Source organism: Mustela lutreola, chromosome 12 (assembly GCF_030435805.1).
Source record: "Mustela lutreola isolate mMusLut2 chromosome 12, mMusLut2.pri, whole genome shotgun sequence".
Taxonomy (NCBI): domain Eukaryota; kingdom Metazoa; phylum Chordata; class Mammalia; order Carnivora; family Mustelidae; genus Mustela; species Mustela lutreola.
Window position 1 is genome coordinate 31138496 of NC_081301.1, and position 21858 is coordinate 31160353.

At 35.6% G+C, this 21858-nt stretch overlaps 1 protein-coding gene across 5 annotated transcripts in view; it reads right to left on the bottom strand.

The window, feature by feature from the left end:
• The window catches only part of STX17 (syntaxin 17), a 55122-nt gene that overhangs the window by 29249 nt on the left and 4015 nt on the right, over positions 1-21858 (bottom strand). For 3 of the 5 annotated variants that reach the window (XM_059143539.1, XM_059143540.1, XM_059143538.1), the window contains exons 2-4: positions 18353-18538; positions 12637-12702; positions 10859-11005 (exon numbers count right to left, since the gene is read on the bottom strand). In XM_059143539.1, coding sequence (XP_058999522.1) covers positions 10859-11005; positions 12637-12702; positions 18353-18475 — 336 coding nt within the window. In that variant the 5' untranslated portion in view covers positions 18476-18538. Of the gene's footprint in view, positions 1-10858; positions 11006-12636; positions 12703-18352; positions 18539-21858 lie in introns of those variants that run through there. The other 2 variants (XM_059143542.1, XM_059143543.1) reach the window with 2 other exon arrangements.

A 21858-nucleotide genomic window follows, 5' to 3' on the forward strand; every position in this document is an offset into this window, starting at 1 on the left:
AATCTAGACAGGCTTCATAAAGAATATTGCATCTTAAAATAGATGTTAAAAAAAAAACCAAAACAAAACAATGGACCATTCTTAACTGGCAGCACTTTTCTTTCTTAGAGATACACAAAACAAGGGTGTGTCCTACAACATATTTAATTTTAATTTCCTTCCTGAGGTTCTATAGTACCATGCCAATCAGAGTAGGGGGTCAAAACCCCTAAATCCTGATTAATCAGCTCATAAATATTACAAGGCAAACTTAAAATTTAAATTCAACTGAAGCTCAGGAAAATGATCTAAAATAATTTATCTTCTAATAGCATTCATTTTTGGAATCTATTCTATCTGCTCTTCCATTCCTTACCTGGCCCTGACTCTCTCTAAATTCTTCTTCTGTTCTCTAATTTCTGTTTACGATCCTCACATTTCCCTTCTCCCTCTTCATCCCCTCTCTTTTCTACTGTTTCTCCCTTTTAAATTCTCCTAAAAAATTTTTTAAAAATTAAAAATACATAGCTCTTTCCTACATTTCTTGTGGTAAAATTATGAAAGTCATGTTTTATTCCTATAAATTCCAAGGCTGATCTTCTTTTCTTATTTTCATTGCCTATAGAACTGGGATAGACTCTGTGTAGACCAGCATCTTTCCTTTTTTTTTTTTCTTTTAAGATTTTATTTATTTGAGAGACAATGTGTATGCACAAGTGCAGAGAGGGGCAGAGGAAGAGGGAGGAAATTTCAAGCAGACTGCACTGAGCACTGAGCGCAGAGCACAACTCCAAGCTGGATCTCACGACCCCAAGTTCATGACCTGAGCCAAAATAAAAAATCCAGATGGTTAACCGGCTGAGCCACCCAGGTACTCCAGGAGCAGTATCTTTCTAAATGTGGTCTGAAATCTACTAACTCAGAATTTCTAAGATGGGTCCCAGAAATCTGCGTTCTCAACAAGTTCTGTATCACCACTGCTACAGAGACTAGGCTGATCAAGTTTCTTCTATAACTGGGTAAATATTCTTTAGTAAATTATTATAGTAGTAACATTATAGTAGTAACAGGTTCCAATTTTTCCACTTACTTTCTTTCAAAATTTGATCTTCAAATCTATTTGAATGCTAATGTTTTCATATCCCAGAGAAGAAAAGTGTTAAACTTATTCCACTTGCAGTTTCAAAACAAAATAATAGAAGACCTCTGTTTCTGCAGAGTCTGCAGAACAGAGTACTAAAGTACTGGAGAGGAGAGAGCTGCACAGAATGAGAACCCTCCAGATATGCAGAGGGATAACCTTCAAGTAGTTAGCAGAGAACTGACTAGAACATGCATGTGAGAAAACTACCTGACGCTGGAAGAAAAAAAAAAATCATCCCAAAAGGTTAGAAGGAACAATGCTTAGTACTCACTCAAATCTTTAAACAGTGTCTGTTCCCACCAGCGGATAACTTTAAGTTCCCAGGGCACTGGGTAGAGCACTCAGAAAGGTTTATTGCAATACTGGGGACTGTTTCAATCAAGGCTAATAAATCATAAAATTAAGACCCGAAAAACTCAAGTATCTTAACTGTATTCCAGAATGAAGCTCAATATTTATAGGAACATGAAAATACCCAGCACTCAAAAAACAAAAACAAAAACAAAAACAAAAAACAAAAAACAAACTAACAAAGCCTTTCCAAAAATTACTATACATACAAAGAAATAGGAAAATATGACCCATAATAAGGAGAATAATCACTTGTTTGAAACTGGCCCAGAACTGACATAGATATGTTTAAAAAGTTAAGTAGAGACATGGAAGTTATTAAAAGACCCAAATCAGGTCACCTGGGTGACTCAGGTGGTAAAGCATTTGACTCTTGATATCAGGGTCCTCAGTTCAAGCCCCATGTTGAATGTAGAGTCTCCTTAATGAAAAGAGAGAGAGGTGCCCAAATCAAATTCTAGAATTGAAAACTACAATACGTGTGACGAAAAATGCCTTGAGTATATTAACAGCAGATTGGATGCTGCTGCTGCTAAGACTAGTAAATATGAAGAGTTAGAAATAAAACTACCCAAAATTAACCACAAAGAGAAGGAAGAATCCAAAAAATTTAAAAGTGCATCAGTGAGTTGTAAGATAACTTCAAGCAGTCTAACACACATGTAATTGGGAATCTCTGAAGGAGAGGAGAGATGGGAAGGGACAGAAAAATATTCAAAGAAATAATGCCCCCAATTTTCAAATTTGATGCAAACTATAAATCTGGAGATCCGAGATGTTCTACAAATTGAAAGCACAAGAAATGTGAAGAAAATGCCATAATCAAAGTACTCGATTATGGCCAGCACAAAAGGGAAAATTGTAAAAGCGGCCAGAAAATAAAGACATATTACACACTGAGAATAAAGATAAGAATGAAACAGATTTCTCACTGGAAAAAACCCAAGTGGAAAAGTTGAAAACACATTTAAAGTACTGGAAGAAAAAAAAAGTCAATGCAGAATTCTATAAACAGCAAAATCCCTTTTAAAAACAAAGGCCAAATAAAGGCTTTGCAGATATACAAAAGATCAAGGAATTCATCACTGGTATAACTGTGCTCCAAAAAATGTTAAAAGATATCTTTCAGGGAAAAAAGATATCTTTCCATACCAGATGGAAATATGGGTTTACACAAAGGCATTAAGCACACCAGAAATGGAAATAACACAATATGTAAGATATTCCCCCCTTAATTTCCATATCACTTGAAATAGATAATTGAGAGTTTAAACATTATGAAGTACGTAACATATGTATAAGTAAAAATACAACAACAATAGCACAAAGACTGAGGGGAGAAAGAGAAGTATATTTTAAGTTTCTTAAACGTATGTGGAATAGTATAAGACTTAAAAGATAAACTGTAATAAAATGTGTATTATAAACCTTACAGTGACCATTAAAACAACACGAAAAGTTACAGCTTACAAGGCAAGGAGATACATAAAATAAAAAATACTCAATTCAAAATAAAACAGAAACGTCATTAATCAAAAATTAAAATCACAATAAGATACCACTACAGGCCTAGAGAATGGATAAAATTAGTAAGGCTAACCATACTGGGGCACCAGGGTGGCTCAGTTGGTTAAGCATCTCCCTTTGGCTCAGTTTATGATCTCAGGGTCTTGGCGTTGAGCCAGAAGTTGGGCTACCCACTCAGCGGGGAGTCTGCTTCTCCCTCTACCTCTCCCTCTGTCCCTCTGTTTGTGCTCTCTTGCTCACCTTCTCTCTCAAATAAATAAAATCTTAAAAAAAAAAAGACTAAACATATCAAATGTTGACAAGAATATGAAGAACTGGTAGGAATGTAAAATGGTACGATCATTTCATAAAACAGTTTGGCAGTTTCTTACATAATTAAGGAATAACAACGAAATGATCCTGCCATTCCATTCACAAGTATTTATCCAAGAGAAACGAAATCCTGTATCCATACAAAGTCCTTTACTCAAATGTTCATAGCAGCTTTATTTTTATTATTTTTTAAAAAATTTTTTTTATTTATTTGACAGAGGGAGATCACAAGTAGGCAGAGAGGCAGGCAGAGAGAGGGGGGGAAGCAGGCTTCCTGCTGAGCAAAGAGCCCAATGCGGGGCTCGATCCCAGGACCCTGAGATCATGACCTGAGCTGAAAGCCGAGGCTTAACCCACTTAACCACCCAGGCGCCCCATACAGCAGCTTTATTTTTAATAACCCCAAATGAAAACAACCCAAATAACCATCACAGAGAAACAGATGAACAAGCCGTGGTATATTTCTACAATAGAATACCTACCCAACAATGAAAAGGAAGGAATACTGATACTCACTATAACACGAATGAACCCCAAAATATGCATGCAGAGTGAAAGAAGCCAGACCAAAGAAGTGCTTATTTCATGATTCTATTTATATAAAATTCTAGGAAATCCAAACTACTGTACAGTGGTTGCTTAGGTGTGTGTGTGCACATGTACACAGAGAGTAGAGAATGGGAACTGGTGCACAGGGATGTGGGTGGGAGAAGCCAGAAGACAGTACAATAAGGTATGAAGGAACTTTTCGGGGTAGTGGATATATTAATTATCTTGACTGTAGTGATGGTCTCATGGTATACACATGTCAAAAATTATCAACTTGTGTACTTTATGTCAATTACACCTTAAGAAAATTGTTTAGAAAAAAAAAGCAGACAGAAAAATGCAAAACGATATCATTTATTATTTGTAAATAGTTAAATACACAGAAATGATAAATACTTGGTGCCTGGCTGGCTCAGTCAGTAGAGTATACAGCTCTTGATCCCAGGTTTGTGAGTTTGGACCCCACATTGGGAACAGAGCTTACTTAAAATAATAATAATAATAATAATAATAATAATAATAATAATGTTTTAAAAAAGAAATGATAAATATTTAAATCAGCAGAAAAGATTTTTTTCAGATGAAGGTAGGAACAAGGTAAATAGAATCAAGAAAAGGGGGCGCCTGGCTGGCTCAGTGGGTTAAGCCGCTGCCTTCAGCTCAGGTCATGATCTCAGGGTCCTGGGATCGAGTCCCACATCGGGCTCTCTGCTCGGCAGGGAGCCTGCTTCCTCCTCTCTCTCTGCCTGCCTCTCTTCCTGCCTCTCTGCCTACTTGTGATCTCTCTCTGTCAAATAAATAAATAAATCTTTAAAAAAAAAAAAAAAAGAATCAAGAAAAGGGGGCGCCTGGGTGGCTCAGTGGGTTAAGCCGCTGCCTTCGGCTCAGGTCATGATCTCAGGGTCCTGGGATCGAGTCCCACATTGGGCTCTCTGCTCAGCAGGGAGCCTGCTTCCTCCTCTCTCTCTCTCTGCCTGTCTCTCTGCCTACTTGTGATCTCTCTCTGTCAAATAAATAAATAAAAAATCTTAAAAAAAAAGGGGGGGGGGTTAGGAATGCCTAGGTGGCTCATCAGTTAAGCATCAGACTCTTGGTTTCTGCTCAGGTGGTGATCCCAGGGCTGTGTGATAAAACTCCACATTAAGCTACCTGCTGAGCAGAGTCTGCTTAAGACTCTCTTGCTCCCTCTCCCTCTTCCCCTCCCTCCTCTAAAAAATAATATTTGTAATTAAATTTTTTAAAAAGGAAGAAATTGTGACAAAATGTCAATATTTAACAAAGTTGGGTGATGAGAACATAACTGTTACATTATTTTTACTATTTGCCATATTTTGTATGTTTGAAGTGTGTATATGCAAAATTTGTCAAAAAGTTACTTCATCAGTTAGGTTGATGTCAGGGTAGTTCTTTATTCCTCTGCCAAGTGTGTAAGTTCAGAATCATTTACCAGGGCTACAAAGAAAGTAGATAAAAATCTAACATATTACAACCCTGACATTCTACACAAAACTGTCTATACATATGTGTATCTGCATTTTTCTAAAAGGTAAACCCAGGTGCACCTGGGTAACCCAGTTGCTTAAGCAGCCAACTCTTGATTTCAGCTCAGGTTATGATCACAGGGCCCCACTGGGGGTTCCATCTCAGTGCAGAGTCTGCTTGTCCCTCTCCCTGCCCCCCGCCCCGCTTAAGTGTGCTCTCTCTAAAATAAAAAAAGATCTTTAAAAAGTAAACCCACAATATCCTGATTATTACATTAGCTACCTAAATGGTATTCTTATTTCCATCCTTACTTCCTTAGAATTTATCCTCTTCATAATATTCAAGGTGGTCTTTTAAAGTCATATCAGTTCATCATCCACTCAGGTCCTTCCAAAGACTCTCTACCCAACTTCAAACTACCACATCCTGCCAGGTCGTGCATCATCAGATCCAGGTGATTGCCCTTACTTCTTCTCCTATATCCTCCTTGCTCACACCAGCCACACTAACCTCCTTATTGCCCCTTGAATATGCCACTGCATCCTCTCCCCTCAGTCTTCCCACTTGATTCCTTAGGTTTATGCCTTAACTTCCTTCAAGTCTCTGCTTAAATGTCATCAGAAACATTTCGCGACCACTGTGTATATAAGAACATTCATCACCTTCTGTGATTTTTTTGTTCCCTTTAACCGGCTTTACTTTTACTTCATGGCACTTATAGCCATCTAAATATTATATGTCTAAAAAGTTTTATTTATTTGACACAGAGAGAGAGACAGTATAAGCAGGGGAGTGGCAGAGAGAGAGGGAGGAGCAGACCCCCTGCTGAGTAGGGAGCCTGACATGGGGCTTGGTCCCAGGACTCTAAGATCATGACCTTAGCCAAAGGCAGACACTGAACCAACTGAGCCATCCACATGTCCTATTATATATTTATTTATTAAAAAATTATCTGTCTCTGCTTTTTCCACTCACCATCCCCAGAATATAAGTTCAATGACAACAAGAATTTTGTTTTGCTCATGACTATATCCCCCAGGGTTTTTAGAATAGTATCTAGAACATAGATAAAGTTAAAATGTCTCTGCTCTTTTAATAATCAGGTCAGAAAGGCTGACATGCAAAGTTTTAAAAATCTACAATATCTGCAAGTTATTATATCTGCAAGTTAGATAAATGGGTCTACAGTCAATGAAGTAAGTTCAGAAACAAGAAACTACACTAACTCAGTAATTAACAAGCTTATAGGATACAAGTAGTAAACTGCGAACTATGGCCAAACTTTTTATAATCAAGGTTACATATCTCTCTCTTTAGTTCTATAACTAAATTTAATAGCTAGTTTTGGCTTTTCCCCCTTCTTCCAGAAATACCCTGAAGTTTCTGTCTAAAGATTAAAAAATATGTTTAAACATATACTTATCTTTACTGATAATTGTAGAAAGTAATTATTCTGAGTTAATTAAAATTCTGAAAAAAATGGTTAATTATGTATTTAATGATTAAAAGAGTGGCTATGCATATATTTGCTTGTGTTAAATATTGAATTAAGGATTCCTAATGTGTTTTTACAACATGTAATTTTGTGAGCAAATTGTGTAGAGCCAAAAACATTTGGTATCATAATAACCTGACTTCCTTACAAACAGAGCACAAGTCCACTAGTAAACATTTAAACAACTTAGAGTAAACACATTCTAGACATATCATTTATTATTAAAGGCTCCAGAGTCATAACTGCTTAATTACAATAAATCTGGACTGTTCCTGTATTACCTAACTACACTAAGGTATTGATAGTAGTATAACAACTTTACACTTATTTCAACACCAAAAGGCACCAAAAAGAAAAAATATATATTATATATAGCTTAAAAATACTAACTGAAATACCAAAAGCAGTAAAACTCAAAGGAGAAAAAAATCTCCATTTATTTACTCAACATGTATCTAACGAGGACTAATATATAGGTATTAAGTGCAGTACTCCCTAAGTTAATATTAATTCCAGATTAGATTCCTGCACTAAAACTTATTAAGGCCTTGTGCAGTTAATACACTACGTTTCTGTTATTCAGCCTTCTTTTATCAAAAAAATGAGGATAGCACTTCCCTTATCCAGCATCTAGCCAGCTGAAACTTTATCACTTACTAGTCTCTATAATATATTTGAAAATTATATGTTGACTTCTTTTATTACTAAAGCCTTAAACTATTACTTAAATATTTTATTTAACTTTTTATGAATTCACATTTAGGTAAGTTTCTTCAAAGCTAATATTGTGATATATTTTACAGAATCCTATATTATCAGCTACTATTGTTATTGTAAGTTAAGTACTTGGGGAGGGGGGCAAGAAAGACTAAGCTTTTTAAAATACACATTTTGTACCTTTGTAAGACAAGCGAACCAAGGTGGGAAAAAATGATGCATTTACAATGTGTTATAAGTTAAACTAACAAAACCTAACACTTCTGCTTGGCTTAATCTAGCAGTTAAAAGTGAAAGTATCAAATCAAGCTTACTGCAATTCCTCTTATTTACTGAATACTTACTTATAACAAGGGCTATGTAAGCACTTTGCACACATGATTAACAATCCTTACAATCATCCTGGAATATAGCAGAATTAGATTTTACTTTCAGAGAAAGCATTATGTATAAAAAGAAATAAGAATTCTTTTGCAGAGGGAGCTGTTGTCATTTATAAGAATTTTTTTTAAGATTACTTATTTATTTGACAGAGAGAGATAGCACACGCGCACAGTGAGTGAACATGAGTGAGGAGAGAGGCAAGACGGGAAGCAGGGAGCCTGATGCAGGGCCTGATCCCAGGACCTGAGATCATGACCTAAGCCAAAGACAGATACTTAACCAAGTAAGCCACACAGGTGCCCCTAAGATCTTTTTTTAAGAGATAAATTTGAGCAGTGAGGCACCTGGGTGGCTAAGTTGGTTAAGTCTCCAACTCCTGATTTAGGCTAAGGTCTTTATCTCAGGGTCCTGGGATTAAGCCCTGCCTCAGGGTCTGCGCTCAGCAGGGTGTCTGCTTGAGGATTCTCTCTCCCACTCCCTTTGCCCCTCCCCACTTGCCCTGCCCTCCCCCATTCATGCACATGGACTTGCTTTCCAAAATAAATAAACAAATCTAAAAAAAAAAAAAAGATAAATTTGAGCAGGCTTGTTTATAACCAATTATTTCTTCCAATAACTAGAAAGCCAGTTTGGTGGGGGAAAAACACAAGAAATCAAAACTAGGAAGAAATCAGGAAAAATGGGTGATCTTACAAGAGAAGAAAAATGTTATTAAAAATATATATACATATAAAGATAAAATCCAAAGGGATTTAATCCAATTATTCAAAAGAATATCTATCTCCCCCAAAGGAGGATAGCTGGACATTTCACATGATGGCAAAGTCCCCCCAGAACAGGCACCCTCAGAGAACCACTTTGGAAGTTATCTGACCTTTCTGACTTGCCCTCAGAAATCAGGCAGCATTATTCCTGCCTCATCCCAGATTTAACAAGAAGGGAATCATACTGTGATATAGCACCATCACAAGGCACAATCATAATGCACGATCATAACGTGCAATACCAACTAGATGGAAATATTTGCAGGTATCTTTAAAAACCTACCACAACTGGTATGTAGAATATTAAAAAGTACATTAAAAGTACAAGAATATCCCACATTTATAGGTGGGAAAACTGGACATTATAAATAACGTCATTTTTCTCTAAATACATGGATAAGTCCAATGCAATTCCCAAATTCCAAACAAGATTGTATATGGACTTTGACAAGCAGATCCAAATTTCATATGGAAGACTAAAGGGCCATGAACAGCCAAAACACTCCCGAAAAGGGAAAAATGGAAGCACTATCCTACCAGATATCCAGCCATATCATAAGGTTGTCTTAATTAAGATAGTGTGGAACTTGATGGAGAAACAAACAAACTGACCAGTGGGATAGAAAGACCAGCAACAGACACATACATAATATGGAATTGTGATATGTAAATAGAATTGTAGAAATCAGCTAATAGTGTGAGACAACTGGTTTTCCAAATAGAATAAGGGAAATTTTATTTGTATCTACTTCGTATCACCAATTTCAGATGGATTAAAGACTTAAATGTTAAAAGCAAAATATTTACAACATTTAAAAAAAATGTTTTAGGGGCACCTGGGTGGCTCAGTCAGTTAAGTGGCTGCCTTCAGCTTAGGTCATGATCCTAGCGTCCTGCGATCAAGTCCTGTGTTGGGCTCCCTGCTCATTCTCCCTCTCCCTCTGCCTGCAGCTGTGCCTACTTGTGCACTCTGTCAAAATAAATGAATAAAATCTTTTAAAAATATATAAAAAAATGTTTTGGAAAATATCTTCTTGATCTTAAAATAGAAAGTATTCCTTGAATAAGACACCTTAAGCATGACCATAAAACAAAAGACTGAAAAATTAGAGTATGTTTAAATTAAGAATTCCTTTTCAACAAAGATGCTGTAATGAAAGTAAAAAGATAGTTCTTTTCATACATATCTAATAATGAGAAATCTAGAAAAGCCATTGTAACTGTTCAGGAAACTATCCAAAAAGTAAGTTTTACACAAACTAGCAAAGAACTAGCCTATCCAGAAAATTCAGAGCATATATGAATAAAACTAAACAAATACTTACATCTAAAAACAGTTTCAATCTCACTCTTTTAATGGCACACATAAAGCTTGTGCCAGATGGAGATCAATAATGTAAATATACATATATTCTTTAATCAGTAAACACTTTGATTATAGTCATTGTCTCAGGAAAATAAGTGATTTTTACTGACCTACTGAACAGTGGAAGATGGTTAGAAATCCTAGTCATAATAATCTCATTGACATTTAACATGCTTAATACCATTCAATAAACACTGAATCTTGCTGAACACCAGGTACTGTGGGATACGCAAATAGCAGAGACACAATCCCTGATCTTTAGGTCCATAATCTAGTTAGCAAGCAGTAAAATACATATATAAAGAGGTAAATCAAATTTCTATGAGACCTCGTCAATCTTTTTTTTTTTTTCCATCTCCACTATCTCTGTAATCTCTCCTAAAGGATCTCTTGCATTAATTTCACTCTATGCCGATCTATTCACTACACTGCAGCTATAGAAACCTTTTTGAAAGGCAAGAAGACCAGAGATGCACTCTTTGGAGAAACAAACCACTGTGGAGATTCAGAAACACCAAGCACAGGGCTAAAAGAGATGTATGTGAAACCTTGCACTAAACAATGACACCCTAGCAACCTTCACTTAGTGAAAAGTGTCTACTTGCCCCAGAAGAATGAGGATTCTTCTTTAGAAAACTAAACCAGAACAAACCTCCAGCTACTGGTATTTGGAGGTTCCTCCAAGGAAAATGCCATATTTTGCTGACTCTTGCAATTAAAGATTAAAAAAAGAAAGAAAGCGAGCAAAGAGCAGAGGAATTAATTATCAAATAATTTAAATTTCCCACCAGGTGGCTCAGTTGGTTAAACATCTGACTCTTGATTTCGGCTAGGTCATGATCCAGGTCTTGGGATCCATACAGGACTCCGTACTCAGTGGAGGTTTGCATTCTCTCCTCTTTACTCTGCCCCTCCCCATTGTTAGTGCATGCTCTCTAAAATAAATAAATAAGTCTTTAAAAATGATTAAACAAATAAATTTCCCAGAACTAATAAAGAACATAAGTTTTTAGATTCAAAAAGTCCAACACAAAGCACACCATGATCAAATTTGAGAACACCAGGGATTAAACAGATTACAAAAGCTCCCAAAGAGAAAAATAAAAATTGGGAAATCAGGTATCAGCTTTAGCAAGAGCTACACTAAAAAACCTTTATATCTAAAAGAATTCCAACTAGAATTCTATACCTACTGAAATTAGTAATCACATGTGAGGAGAAAAAAGGTATTTTTCAGACTCATAACATAAAAATTTACCTCCAAGATACCCTTATTTAGAGACCTACTAAAACATGTACTCCAACAAAACAAAAGTAATCCAAAAGTGAGTAAGACATGATATCCCAGAAAATATGGACCCCACACAGAAGAGCAGCTGAAGGAAATCCCAGAACAGCAGCCATGCAACAAGCCTAGAAAGTAAATCCAGATTGGGACTGGGAATACGGCTATAGGAAAGAGTCTTCAGTATAAAGAATAGAACGTAGTAAATCCGAGCATATGAAAATTATTACTGGTAGCATGTAGCAGAGATGCAGAACATTTAAAAAATTAACTACAAATACACAGAAAGCCAGTAAAGAAAAAAAAAGAGAGAAAATGAGAAACAACTATTAACTTCATAAAAAGCAAAGACTATACTATTTTACCATTTGGCTTGGAAGGAAATAATATCTTCATAAACAAAATAATGAAATACTGATTTATAATTTAACCCAAAATTACACTACATGTAACTGTATAAGGGGAAAGGAAGTACAAAAGCAGAGTAAAAAGCTAGAGCTCCAAGAAGAGATAATGCCGCAAGAAGAGATAATACCTGAACCTGATTGAGAAATACTAGTCTACAAATGATATTAAGGAATAAAGAGATAAATGCCAGGGAAAATGGTCAAAATGATTAAAAGTGGTTTCTTGCAATTAGGACTTGGAGATGGAAAAGGGTAAGGTAAAGCCTTTTAACTTTATTTGGCTTTTCACCATGTAAATACATGATTTTCTAAAATGAATTTAAAATAATTAATATTTGTTATTAAAAAGCCAGTAGCTGCAAAAAAGATTTGCAACACTATGTTACTGTAACTGTAGTATAGATAGAAGAACAATACCTTAAAATGACTAAAAACTCTTGCAAAAGACAACAACATAATACATGCAGGAGACAGGAACAGGATATTTACAAAAGAAATACTACTATCCAAGGCACATATGAAAAAAAAATTTCACCATTCAAAGCAATTAAAGAAAAACTCTAGATAAAAACAATAAAGCAACTAGTAATTAGCAAAATTTTAAGAAATGGGTAATGGTTGTAAGGTTTTTGGAAAATGTATTGATTTTGAGTATAAGCTGATTCATTGTTTCTGGAGGAATATAGTAATATGAATCAAAATCTTAAAAATACATATGACATTTGATTCAGTAAATCCTGCTAAAAATGTACCCTTAAAGAAAGAGTTACAAATATGCATAAAAGGATCCAACCACAGGGTATTTATTTTAGCAAAATTTTCTTAAGATTGTATTTTCCATGCTGATTAACTAGAAACAATGTAATAACCTTACCTGAACTGTACGTCCCGCATTGATATGCTCTTCATGCAACTTATCCCAGATTCTGCACCTTTGATACTATACAAAAGAGAAGAAAGGTACAGGTTGGTTTTTTTTTTTTTTAATTACTACACTTATTACTTCTAGTTACCACAAAAATCCCTACTCACCTAACCAAACTTAAACATACTAGCTCAAAGTTATTGACTTAATAGTGTCAGTTAATGGTCCAATGATAATATGAGTAGGAAATTTTTGAAAACATCACCTAAAAAATTCTGGCAAATGGTAAAACAAATAAAAATCACTAGATACAATTTACTTTACTGAAAAAAGGCAGTGTGCTCAATCTTGCAAATTCTTTGGAGATGAAAAAAATAATGAGAATGTAAAAAAATAAAAAATAAAGATTAAGAGGGTTGATGAGATATTGTTACTATTTACCAAGAATTTTAAAAAGTTTGTCAATGATAGTGTCAAGGATTAAAAACTAAAATTTGACTTTGAGAAAAAGTAACATTAATACTGCAGACTAGAAAGTACACAAAAATGAGAATGAACACTAAATATACATTCTTTAGTTTTTACCAAGGCAGTGTTTAGCTTTCAGGGTTTCAACCAAGAAACTTGATGAGCAGGATAATGGAAAATTCTTCATTTGACAGGAACCATAGCAAAATGTGATAACATTATAGCACAATATTTATGTAGAATACAAACATCAACACCAAACATCACATACTATTTTTGGTTTAAATAAAAAATCCAAACAATCAATATGTTAGTAGGTGTTCAGTGTATCATTGGTATACTACATGTCAAAAGAAAAAAATCAACCTAGAAATATTGTGAAAGGACAGAAACACGAAAATGTCCCATATAGGGGTGCCTGGGTGGTTCAGTCAGGTAAGCATCCAACTCTTATTTCAGCTCAGATCATGATCTCAGGTCATGACATCGAACTTCCCCCCCATGGGCTCTGTGTGGAGTCCATTTGAGAATCTCTCTCTCTCCCTTGCTTGTGTTCTCTCTCAATCTCTCTCTCTCAAAATAAACAAACAAATCTTAAAAAAAAAAAAAAAAAAAAGGAAGTCCTTCAGGCTGATGTAAAAATGGAAGAGAAACCTGGCCCTACACAAAGGAATGAAGAGCACTGAAAATGGTAAATATAAAACATTTGGCCAGGGTGGGGGGGAGGGGGCGCCAGGGTGGTGCAGTTGGTCAAGTGTGGAGACTCTTGATTTTCAGGTCATGATCTCAGGGTCATGAGATCAAGCCCCACATCAGGCTCTGCACTGAATGCAGAGTCTGCTTAAGACTCTCTCCCTCTCTCTCTCTGCCCCTGCCCCCATTCTCTCTCTATAAAACAAGTAAAATCTTTAAAAAGAATTTTTTTCCTTATTTTTAAAATCTTTTTTTAAAAAAAACTCTGTTTAAAACAAAAATAACAACAATGTATTATTGGATACAGAAGCAAATTATATGACATTAACACTGTAATAATACCCTGAGAGAGGAAAGTATATTATTATAAGGCTCTTATACATGAAGTGATACATAACAAATCAATGAGGCTGATTAGGTTTGATTTTGTACCATATAACTTGTGCTTCATACCTAACCTGAACAGTCCCTGCCACTCACTTTCACACTTAATTATATGTCACTACTATTCTCTGAATTATTTCTTAATTTATTTCCTTAATTGGACTGTATACTTCCTAAGGATTAGAAACCTAATTTAAATTAAAAAAACAACAACTATTTTTTTTTTTTTTAGATTTTTTGTTTTATTTATTTATTTGACAGACAAAGATCACAAGTAGGCAGAGAGGCAGGCAGAGAGAGAGGAGGAAGCAGGCTCTCTGCCGAGCAGAGAGCCCGATGTGGGGCTCGATCCCAGGACTCTGGGATCATGACCTGAGCCGAAGGCAGCGGCTTAACCCACTGAGCCACCCAGGTGCCCCAAACAACAACTATTTTTTATGAACTTTTCAGTGCCAACAATAAAAGACAGCGAACACCCAAACTTATTTATTTCTTATAATTAATGACTTCCCTTCTCATTAAGCCTAGAAGACTGAACACAAGCATTTATCTCTGCTCTTTTCTAAAACCCAACAAAAATGGCAATGAAGAACTTTAAAAGGTATACATTCACAAGAGTCATGAAAATACAACAGAAAATATCAGTTGACACGAAATTTTAACAAAATTTTAGAAGCTGGTAATTCTAAATTCTAAAAATTTAGAAGCTGAAAGACATGTTGCATGACTTAGAAGATCTGAGAAAGCTGCACCATGAGACTGCAGAAGGGGTGAGTGGTATGTGAGAGGCAGTGAGTGACAAGCCAACAGCCACATGACTACTCCCTAAAGACTCAGTGACCAGAGGTACCAGCTACCAGGGAGTCAGAAGGATGTGTATGGTGGGGCAGAAGGCTTGGTTGAAAGTTTGTCTAAGGGAGAGGTAGTCTACCAAGTGCTCTCTCTACAGGCCCATGCAACTACACTGTCCCAATCTTCACAGAAGAACACATTCCAGAAGAGTATCTGGTGGTTCCCCATTAAAACAGAGTTTTCACCTGCTCACCCCTCCAGGTGTAAGACCCCACCTACTTCCTGCTACGCACACAAATACCTTCCAATTAGCACTCTTAAACATCAACAGCTCACCAAGGAATGCCCATAATACTGCAGGCTGACACAAAGAAGAGAGGAGGAAGGCAGGTGGGGGAAGAGAGAGAAAGAATTAAAAAAAAAAACAAAAAAAAAAAAACACTCAGGGAAGACAGATAAAGAGGCAGATAAAAACTTCAAAATCAAATCACCAAAGAGATGCCATGATATTACATCCATGAAACAAGAACAGGAGGATTCTCTTTAAAAGAAAAAAAAAAGAACTGACAGAAAAAAGAACACAGCAAAAATACAACTCTAGTTATTTAATCTTAGCTGGAATGTGGATGTAATAGCTGAGGTTGGAGCTGCTATTTTACATGCAAGAGAGAAACAAGTTGAAGATCAGAGAGCAGGATAAAAAGAGCCTGGGTCTTTAATGACTGCTGAGCTGCCACTGCAGCCCCGGAGTGCCTCTGTAACTATAAGCGGTTAAAAATAAAAGCAAAAACAAAAAAGGTCTATCTGATTTAATACATTATTTTGGGGTTTTCTGCCACTTGTATTTTAACTATATACTAACACAGTACATGCTACACAGTAAGTTTTCTCCTAGCCCTACAATATGAAACAAAGAAAATTATGTTCCAAGCATGATCTTGTTTCTATTAACTATGCTTAAGCCTATCTTACGTTAGCCGAGAAAGCTGAATGCTAACACTTCAAATTTCAGCACTGTGTTCTAATCAAGTCTATCATGTGTAATAAAATGTAATGCTGAAGGACCTATGGAATACAGTCCCAGGTGTGCTCAGCACACTACTCTCATTGTTTTCGGATGTTGCAGAATCACTCCACCAAGGCTTACCTTCAATTTCTCTTCAGTGTGACTTTCTTCTTTTAAATTCATATTGGATGACTGACGGCTAACATAATAAATATTTTATCTTTCTACACCCTTCCCCCAGGAAGAATATGCCTTTTTTAAAGTGAGGCACTGTCAAACACCTGGAGTCCAAACCTAGTTCATAATTCTTTTGTCCACAGTGAACACAGCAGTTTTTAAATGTTTTTGCATTGCCATAAACTATTAAAATATGTTATCCAAGCTTATACACATAAAAAGTCACTTTCATAGTAAAACTAGAAATCCTAGAGATAGTATAATGACCAAGAGTACTGAATAAAACACAGATCAGCATGAGTTTGCTTAGCTTCAGACATCACCTATAAATTATAATTATTCTGAAATTGTCTAAAAATTTCACATTAAGTAAGAATTTCACAAAATGCTAAAGGAAAAATGTTATGGCAGAGAAATATCAATATAATTCTGGAATAATATTCTTATGAAGTTAGGCACAACTAATCAAATCAATAATACATCCTTTCCTATCCCCACCTTCCTTGTTCCCAGGGTTCTGGCTTCTCCATTGATGACTGACTGGGTGGTATGTGTGGCTAGGATCTGAGGGTATGACTGCAGACACTTTATACAGAATAAGTATAAGAAAAGGGAAATTTAAGACATGCCAAACCCCAAAGGTAATATAGGGCAATAAAGGAAAGAAACGATCTTAACAGAGCATAGTCCACCTATGTCTAGGTTTCAGAATCAATTCATCTGCCAAGTTCTAGTCATCTCTGTAACTGAGCGCTTTGATATGAGCTCAGGACTTTAAAATACACCTTATCAACCTGCCACCCAGATATGATCAACCAGAGTAAACAACTCGATTTCTTTTTTTTTTTTTTTTAAGATTTTATTTATTTATTTGACAGAGAGAGATGACAAGCAGGCAGAGAGGCAGGCAGAGAGAGAGGAGGAAGCTCTCCACCAAGCAGAGAGCCCGATGCGGGGCTCGATCCCAGGACCCTGAGATCATGACCTGAGCCAAAGGCAGCGGCTTAACCCACTGAGCCACCCAGGCGCCCCAACAACTCGATTTCTATATTGTTACAGTGCTAAAAGAATGATCCCTCCTCATTAATCAAAGCATGGAGCCCTGTAATTTGTTTCTGCTTATGACAAGACTAACCAGTTTACCAGAAAACTCCTCTACCCTAGAAAGTCACAGAACTTATTGCTTACGAATAAGGAAAAACTTAAGAGATGACAAAATAGCAATCTTGAATTCTAGATGGCTTCATATTTGCTTTAAAATTTTCTTAATTAATTTTCTTAATTAATCTTAATATTCCTGGTGCTTATTTTCTATACTTTTTGAAAAGATTTAAATACTAGGAAGACAAATGGTATCTAAGGGGAAAATAAAAGCTGACACTTCTTAGTTATATAAGGTACTCAGGTGAGGGTGATAAATATTGTTTATACTGAAAGGCTTAATGACCACTTCCACCCCACCCCCCACCACAAAAAATTAATGGAGGGCCACACAGCTTAAAATTTTTGGGGGGGAGGTCTTTTTGAAGGAGCAAATCCCACTGACTATCCTACAGCAAATAAAACAATATAATCTGCCAAGTCAATGCTCAGTACTAAACCCTATGTTCCCATGAATGCCACAACTATTCCATCAAATGCTGGGCAGTCCAGTTTCTATGCCACCTTCACAATGATCCAGCAGACTAGTTCTTTCTCACCTATTACCTAAACAAACCCCCCTATGGTATTTCTCAATTTGGGGCTTTCCTCAAAGGGAAGAAGTCAATTTGGGAAATTCCCTCTTTCACACAATGATTTACCTCTTTATTCTATGTGCACCTGAAGAGGATAGGAGTTATTGATAGACACCAAAGTTCAAAAAACTAGCCATAGGGTTAAGGAAATTAAGGCAGGCCCATTAGCCAAAGTTCACTGCCTTCACATTATGGTGCACTATCAGACAATTTGTATTTTAATTAACTGCCCCGTATGTCAATATGTACAACTTAAAATATGTACAACCTAAATCCCTCCCTAAAATAGGAATAATACCAGATGTAGCTGTAAAACAAAAACCCAGATGAAAAAAAATGTTACTAAATCAATAGGATATGGATGTTTTACCAAAGCCTCTTATCTAATATTCTAAATTTGGCTGAAATGCACAAGTATAAATCAGAATTTGCAACTGCTTCTTGTGGTAGAAAATGAAAACCAACCCACCTTCTCAATATTTATTTGGTGCTTTCTTAGCCTCTCCAGGTCTGTTGGGATTACTATCTTAATGAATTTCTGTATAGCTGGTTCAAGACGGCGTAATTTCACTTTTTCTTCATCTTCAGACATCCTTAAAAAATGCTGTGTCACTTCTACTTGCAGTAACTGTCTTCTCCACTCACATAGAAAAACCTAATAGGGAAGTACGTAAGAATGTTTTTAATCAGTTTCTATTATTTTCAAAAACCAACAATTAGTTAATTTTATAATTTATTCTAAATATATATTCAACTTAATTCTGAACTTGAATGACTTTTTTATTTTTTTTAATTTTAATTTTTTTTTAAGATTTTATTTATTTGACAGACAGAGATCACAAGTAGGCAGAGAGGCAGGCAGAGAGAGAGAGAGAGAGAGAGGGAAGCAGGCTTCCTGCGGAGCAGGGAGCCCAATGCGGGGCTCGATCCCAGGACCCCGAGATCATGACCCGAGCCGAAGGCAGCAGCCCAAACCACTGAGCCACCCAGGCGCCCCTTGAATGACTTTTTTAAAGAAATCTTTTATTTTGAAACTTTTTTCTTTCTACAGATGAATATGCACTTTAAAATGTTTAGAAAATATGAAGAGGATAAAATAAAATCAATCATCTCCTCACCCACAGTTAACTACTCTTTCCATTTTGATGTATGTCTTTCCAGGCCCTTTTCCAAATAAGAATGTATACATTTAAATACCTTTTTTTAAATTTTTAAACTATGAGTTTACTGTCCAAGTTTTCATTTCCCAATGTGTCTTGGACAATCACTAACCTTTTTTAAAAAAGATGTCAGATGGCAAAACTAGAAGAAAAAATTTCATAACATTTCTGCTTGTATCAAACTCCATTTCTAACCTCTTAATGTAACTATGTAATTATATTCTTCAAATATATTATAACATCATATGCAATTCTTCTCACTGATGTCCTTTAAACTGCCTCCTCCCTTTCTTACAAAGTTATTAGTGTTGTCCAAAATCAATACAAATAAACAGTTAACAACAGAGCTGGAATAAGAACCCAGGATTCCTGAGAGTACAATCAAATGTTCTTTCTAATTAGCCAACAGTTTCCTATCACTGTTCCAGAATGTCCAAGAGTATGCCTTTGGGGTCAGAGTAGGTGAGGGTTAGAGGATAGCAAATGAGCAGGCTCCAGGACCCCATCCCTGCTTCAACTGGAGAAAATTTACTTATATCGATTTCATATTTGAGCATATTAGATTTTACATCAGTAAAGGGCTTCACTGCTTAAGTAAGCTTAAAAACCACTGTTGTACAACCTTGCTTTCATGCCATCTCATTAGCCCACAACCTCTCCTGTATTTTAAAAAAAGAAAAAAAAATGACTATGTTAATCCCACTGGGTTATGGGGTCTTAAACCAGGGTCCACACAGACAGAGGTTCACAAATATACTTTGTGGACTCCCTGAATCTTTATGAATAATTGTGAATGTATTTTTGAGTTCTGTCAGAGAATAGAGTCCAATGACTTTATATTAAAAAATTGCTTTTATAGTATCACTGCAGAAGCATTAAGAACTATAAATCTAAATAATGCTGAAACTTTCACAGTTGAAAATCTCGAAGTGTTGGTTATAGAGAGTATCTCATCAACTTAGTAAGTTCATTTTTTTATGTTTAAGTTTTATGTTAAGTCTGTTTAAGCTTGAAAGCAAAAAAGGGAAATCTCCACACACCAAAGATAAAGAGAGTTCAACAGCTACAGTAGTGAGTGGGAATTGGAGATACATACAGAAGTTCAATGCCGACAGTCCACAGACCCAACAAAACAAGAAAATTCATAGCTAAGGGACTACAGATAGTAATCTAAAAAAAAAAAAAAATTAAAATAGGTACAGTTGGAAGGAATAGAATCCTTTTAAATATTAGATAATACTACAAAATAGTACCAGGCTAATCTGAGAAACCAAGTACAAATTGAGAAATAAAAACCTCAAATATGTGTTAAACAATAAACTATGTAGCTGAAGGGAGAATTATTGATTGGAAGATATCAGTCAGAACACAGAGGAATAAAGAGATGAAAAACATAGAAGATAAAATGAGTAGCTCAATAACAAATAGGAGTCCCATAAGAGAAGAATAAGGAAAGTGGTGAAAAGGCATTATTCAAGAGAACATGCTGAGAATTAAGATGCAAGACCTCAAATTGAAAATGCACATAAGCCCCAAGTGGCATAAATTTAAAAAAAAAATTACCACCACATGGAAGGGAAATTACAGAATGTGAAGGGCAAACAAACCAAACAAAAATCTTAAAAAAGGCAAACCAGAGATAAAATAAAGCAACAAAAGCAGCAAACTTTTCATCAAAGCAAGGTTATCAAAAGACAGGAATATCCTCAAAATGCTGAGAGAGTTGATATATGGCCAGGTAAATTATTATTCAGAAATGAAGGCAAAATAATCATTTTCAGACACAACAGTTGATAAGCAAGTTTTCTCTTTTAAAAGAACTACTAAAAGGCACACTTTAACGATAAAATAAACCCAAAGGAAATGAAAGCCCAGGAGGTATGAGTATCAAAGTATACTATTACCGGGTGCATATATGAAAGAATGAAAGACGAAAGGATTTATTTTGAATACCCTGATTAAATATAATACAAATCTTTCCATATAAATGACTGTTTTTCTATAATACATCTTTTATAGCAGCATATGTTACATTACATAGTTGCTCCATAATTTAATTATCTATTGTTGGCTATTTAGGTTGTTCCCAATTTTCCACTATTATATACTGTACTACAATGTAATTACCCTTACACATAAATTCATACTACCATCTATGTTTCTTCAAAATAAATAATTAGAAATCAAACAGGTACACACATTTTTTTAAGGCTTTTGATACCAAATATCCCAAACGGTTGTGCCTGTTTACATGCCCACTAGCAGCATATCAAAATATCCAAGATCCATATTCTCACCAATATGTGGTACTAGCACTCTCCTAGACATTCAAAAACTTGTGTCCCATTATTGTTTTAGTTTGCATTCCTTAAATTACTGGGAGCATTGATTTATTAGCCATTTACATTTCTTATGAATTACTTGCTAGTGCTATGTATCTATTTTACTATAGGGGATATCTTTTTCTTATTATATTTAACATATAATAGACAAATTATTAATTATTTGTCTCACAATGTTCCCAGTTTATCACATTGCTTGCATTTTTTTCTACCATGCAGGTTATATCCTATAGGAAGGTATCTTTTTATCTACCACCGTTCCTTTTCTTTTCTTTTTAACCATACATTTTTTTTAAAGATTTTTATTTATTTATTTGACAGAGAGAGTTCACAAGTAGGCAGAGAGACAGGCAGAGAGAGAGGAAGGGAAGCAGGCTCCCTGCTGAGCTTGATCCCAGGACCCCGGGATCATGACCTGAGCCAAAGGCAGAGGCTTAACCCACTGAGCCACCCAGGCGCCCCCATACATGGTT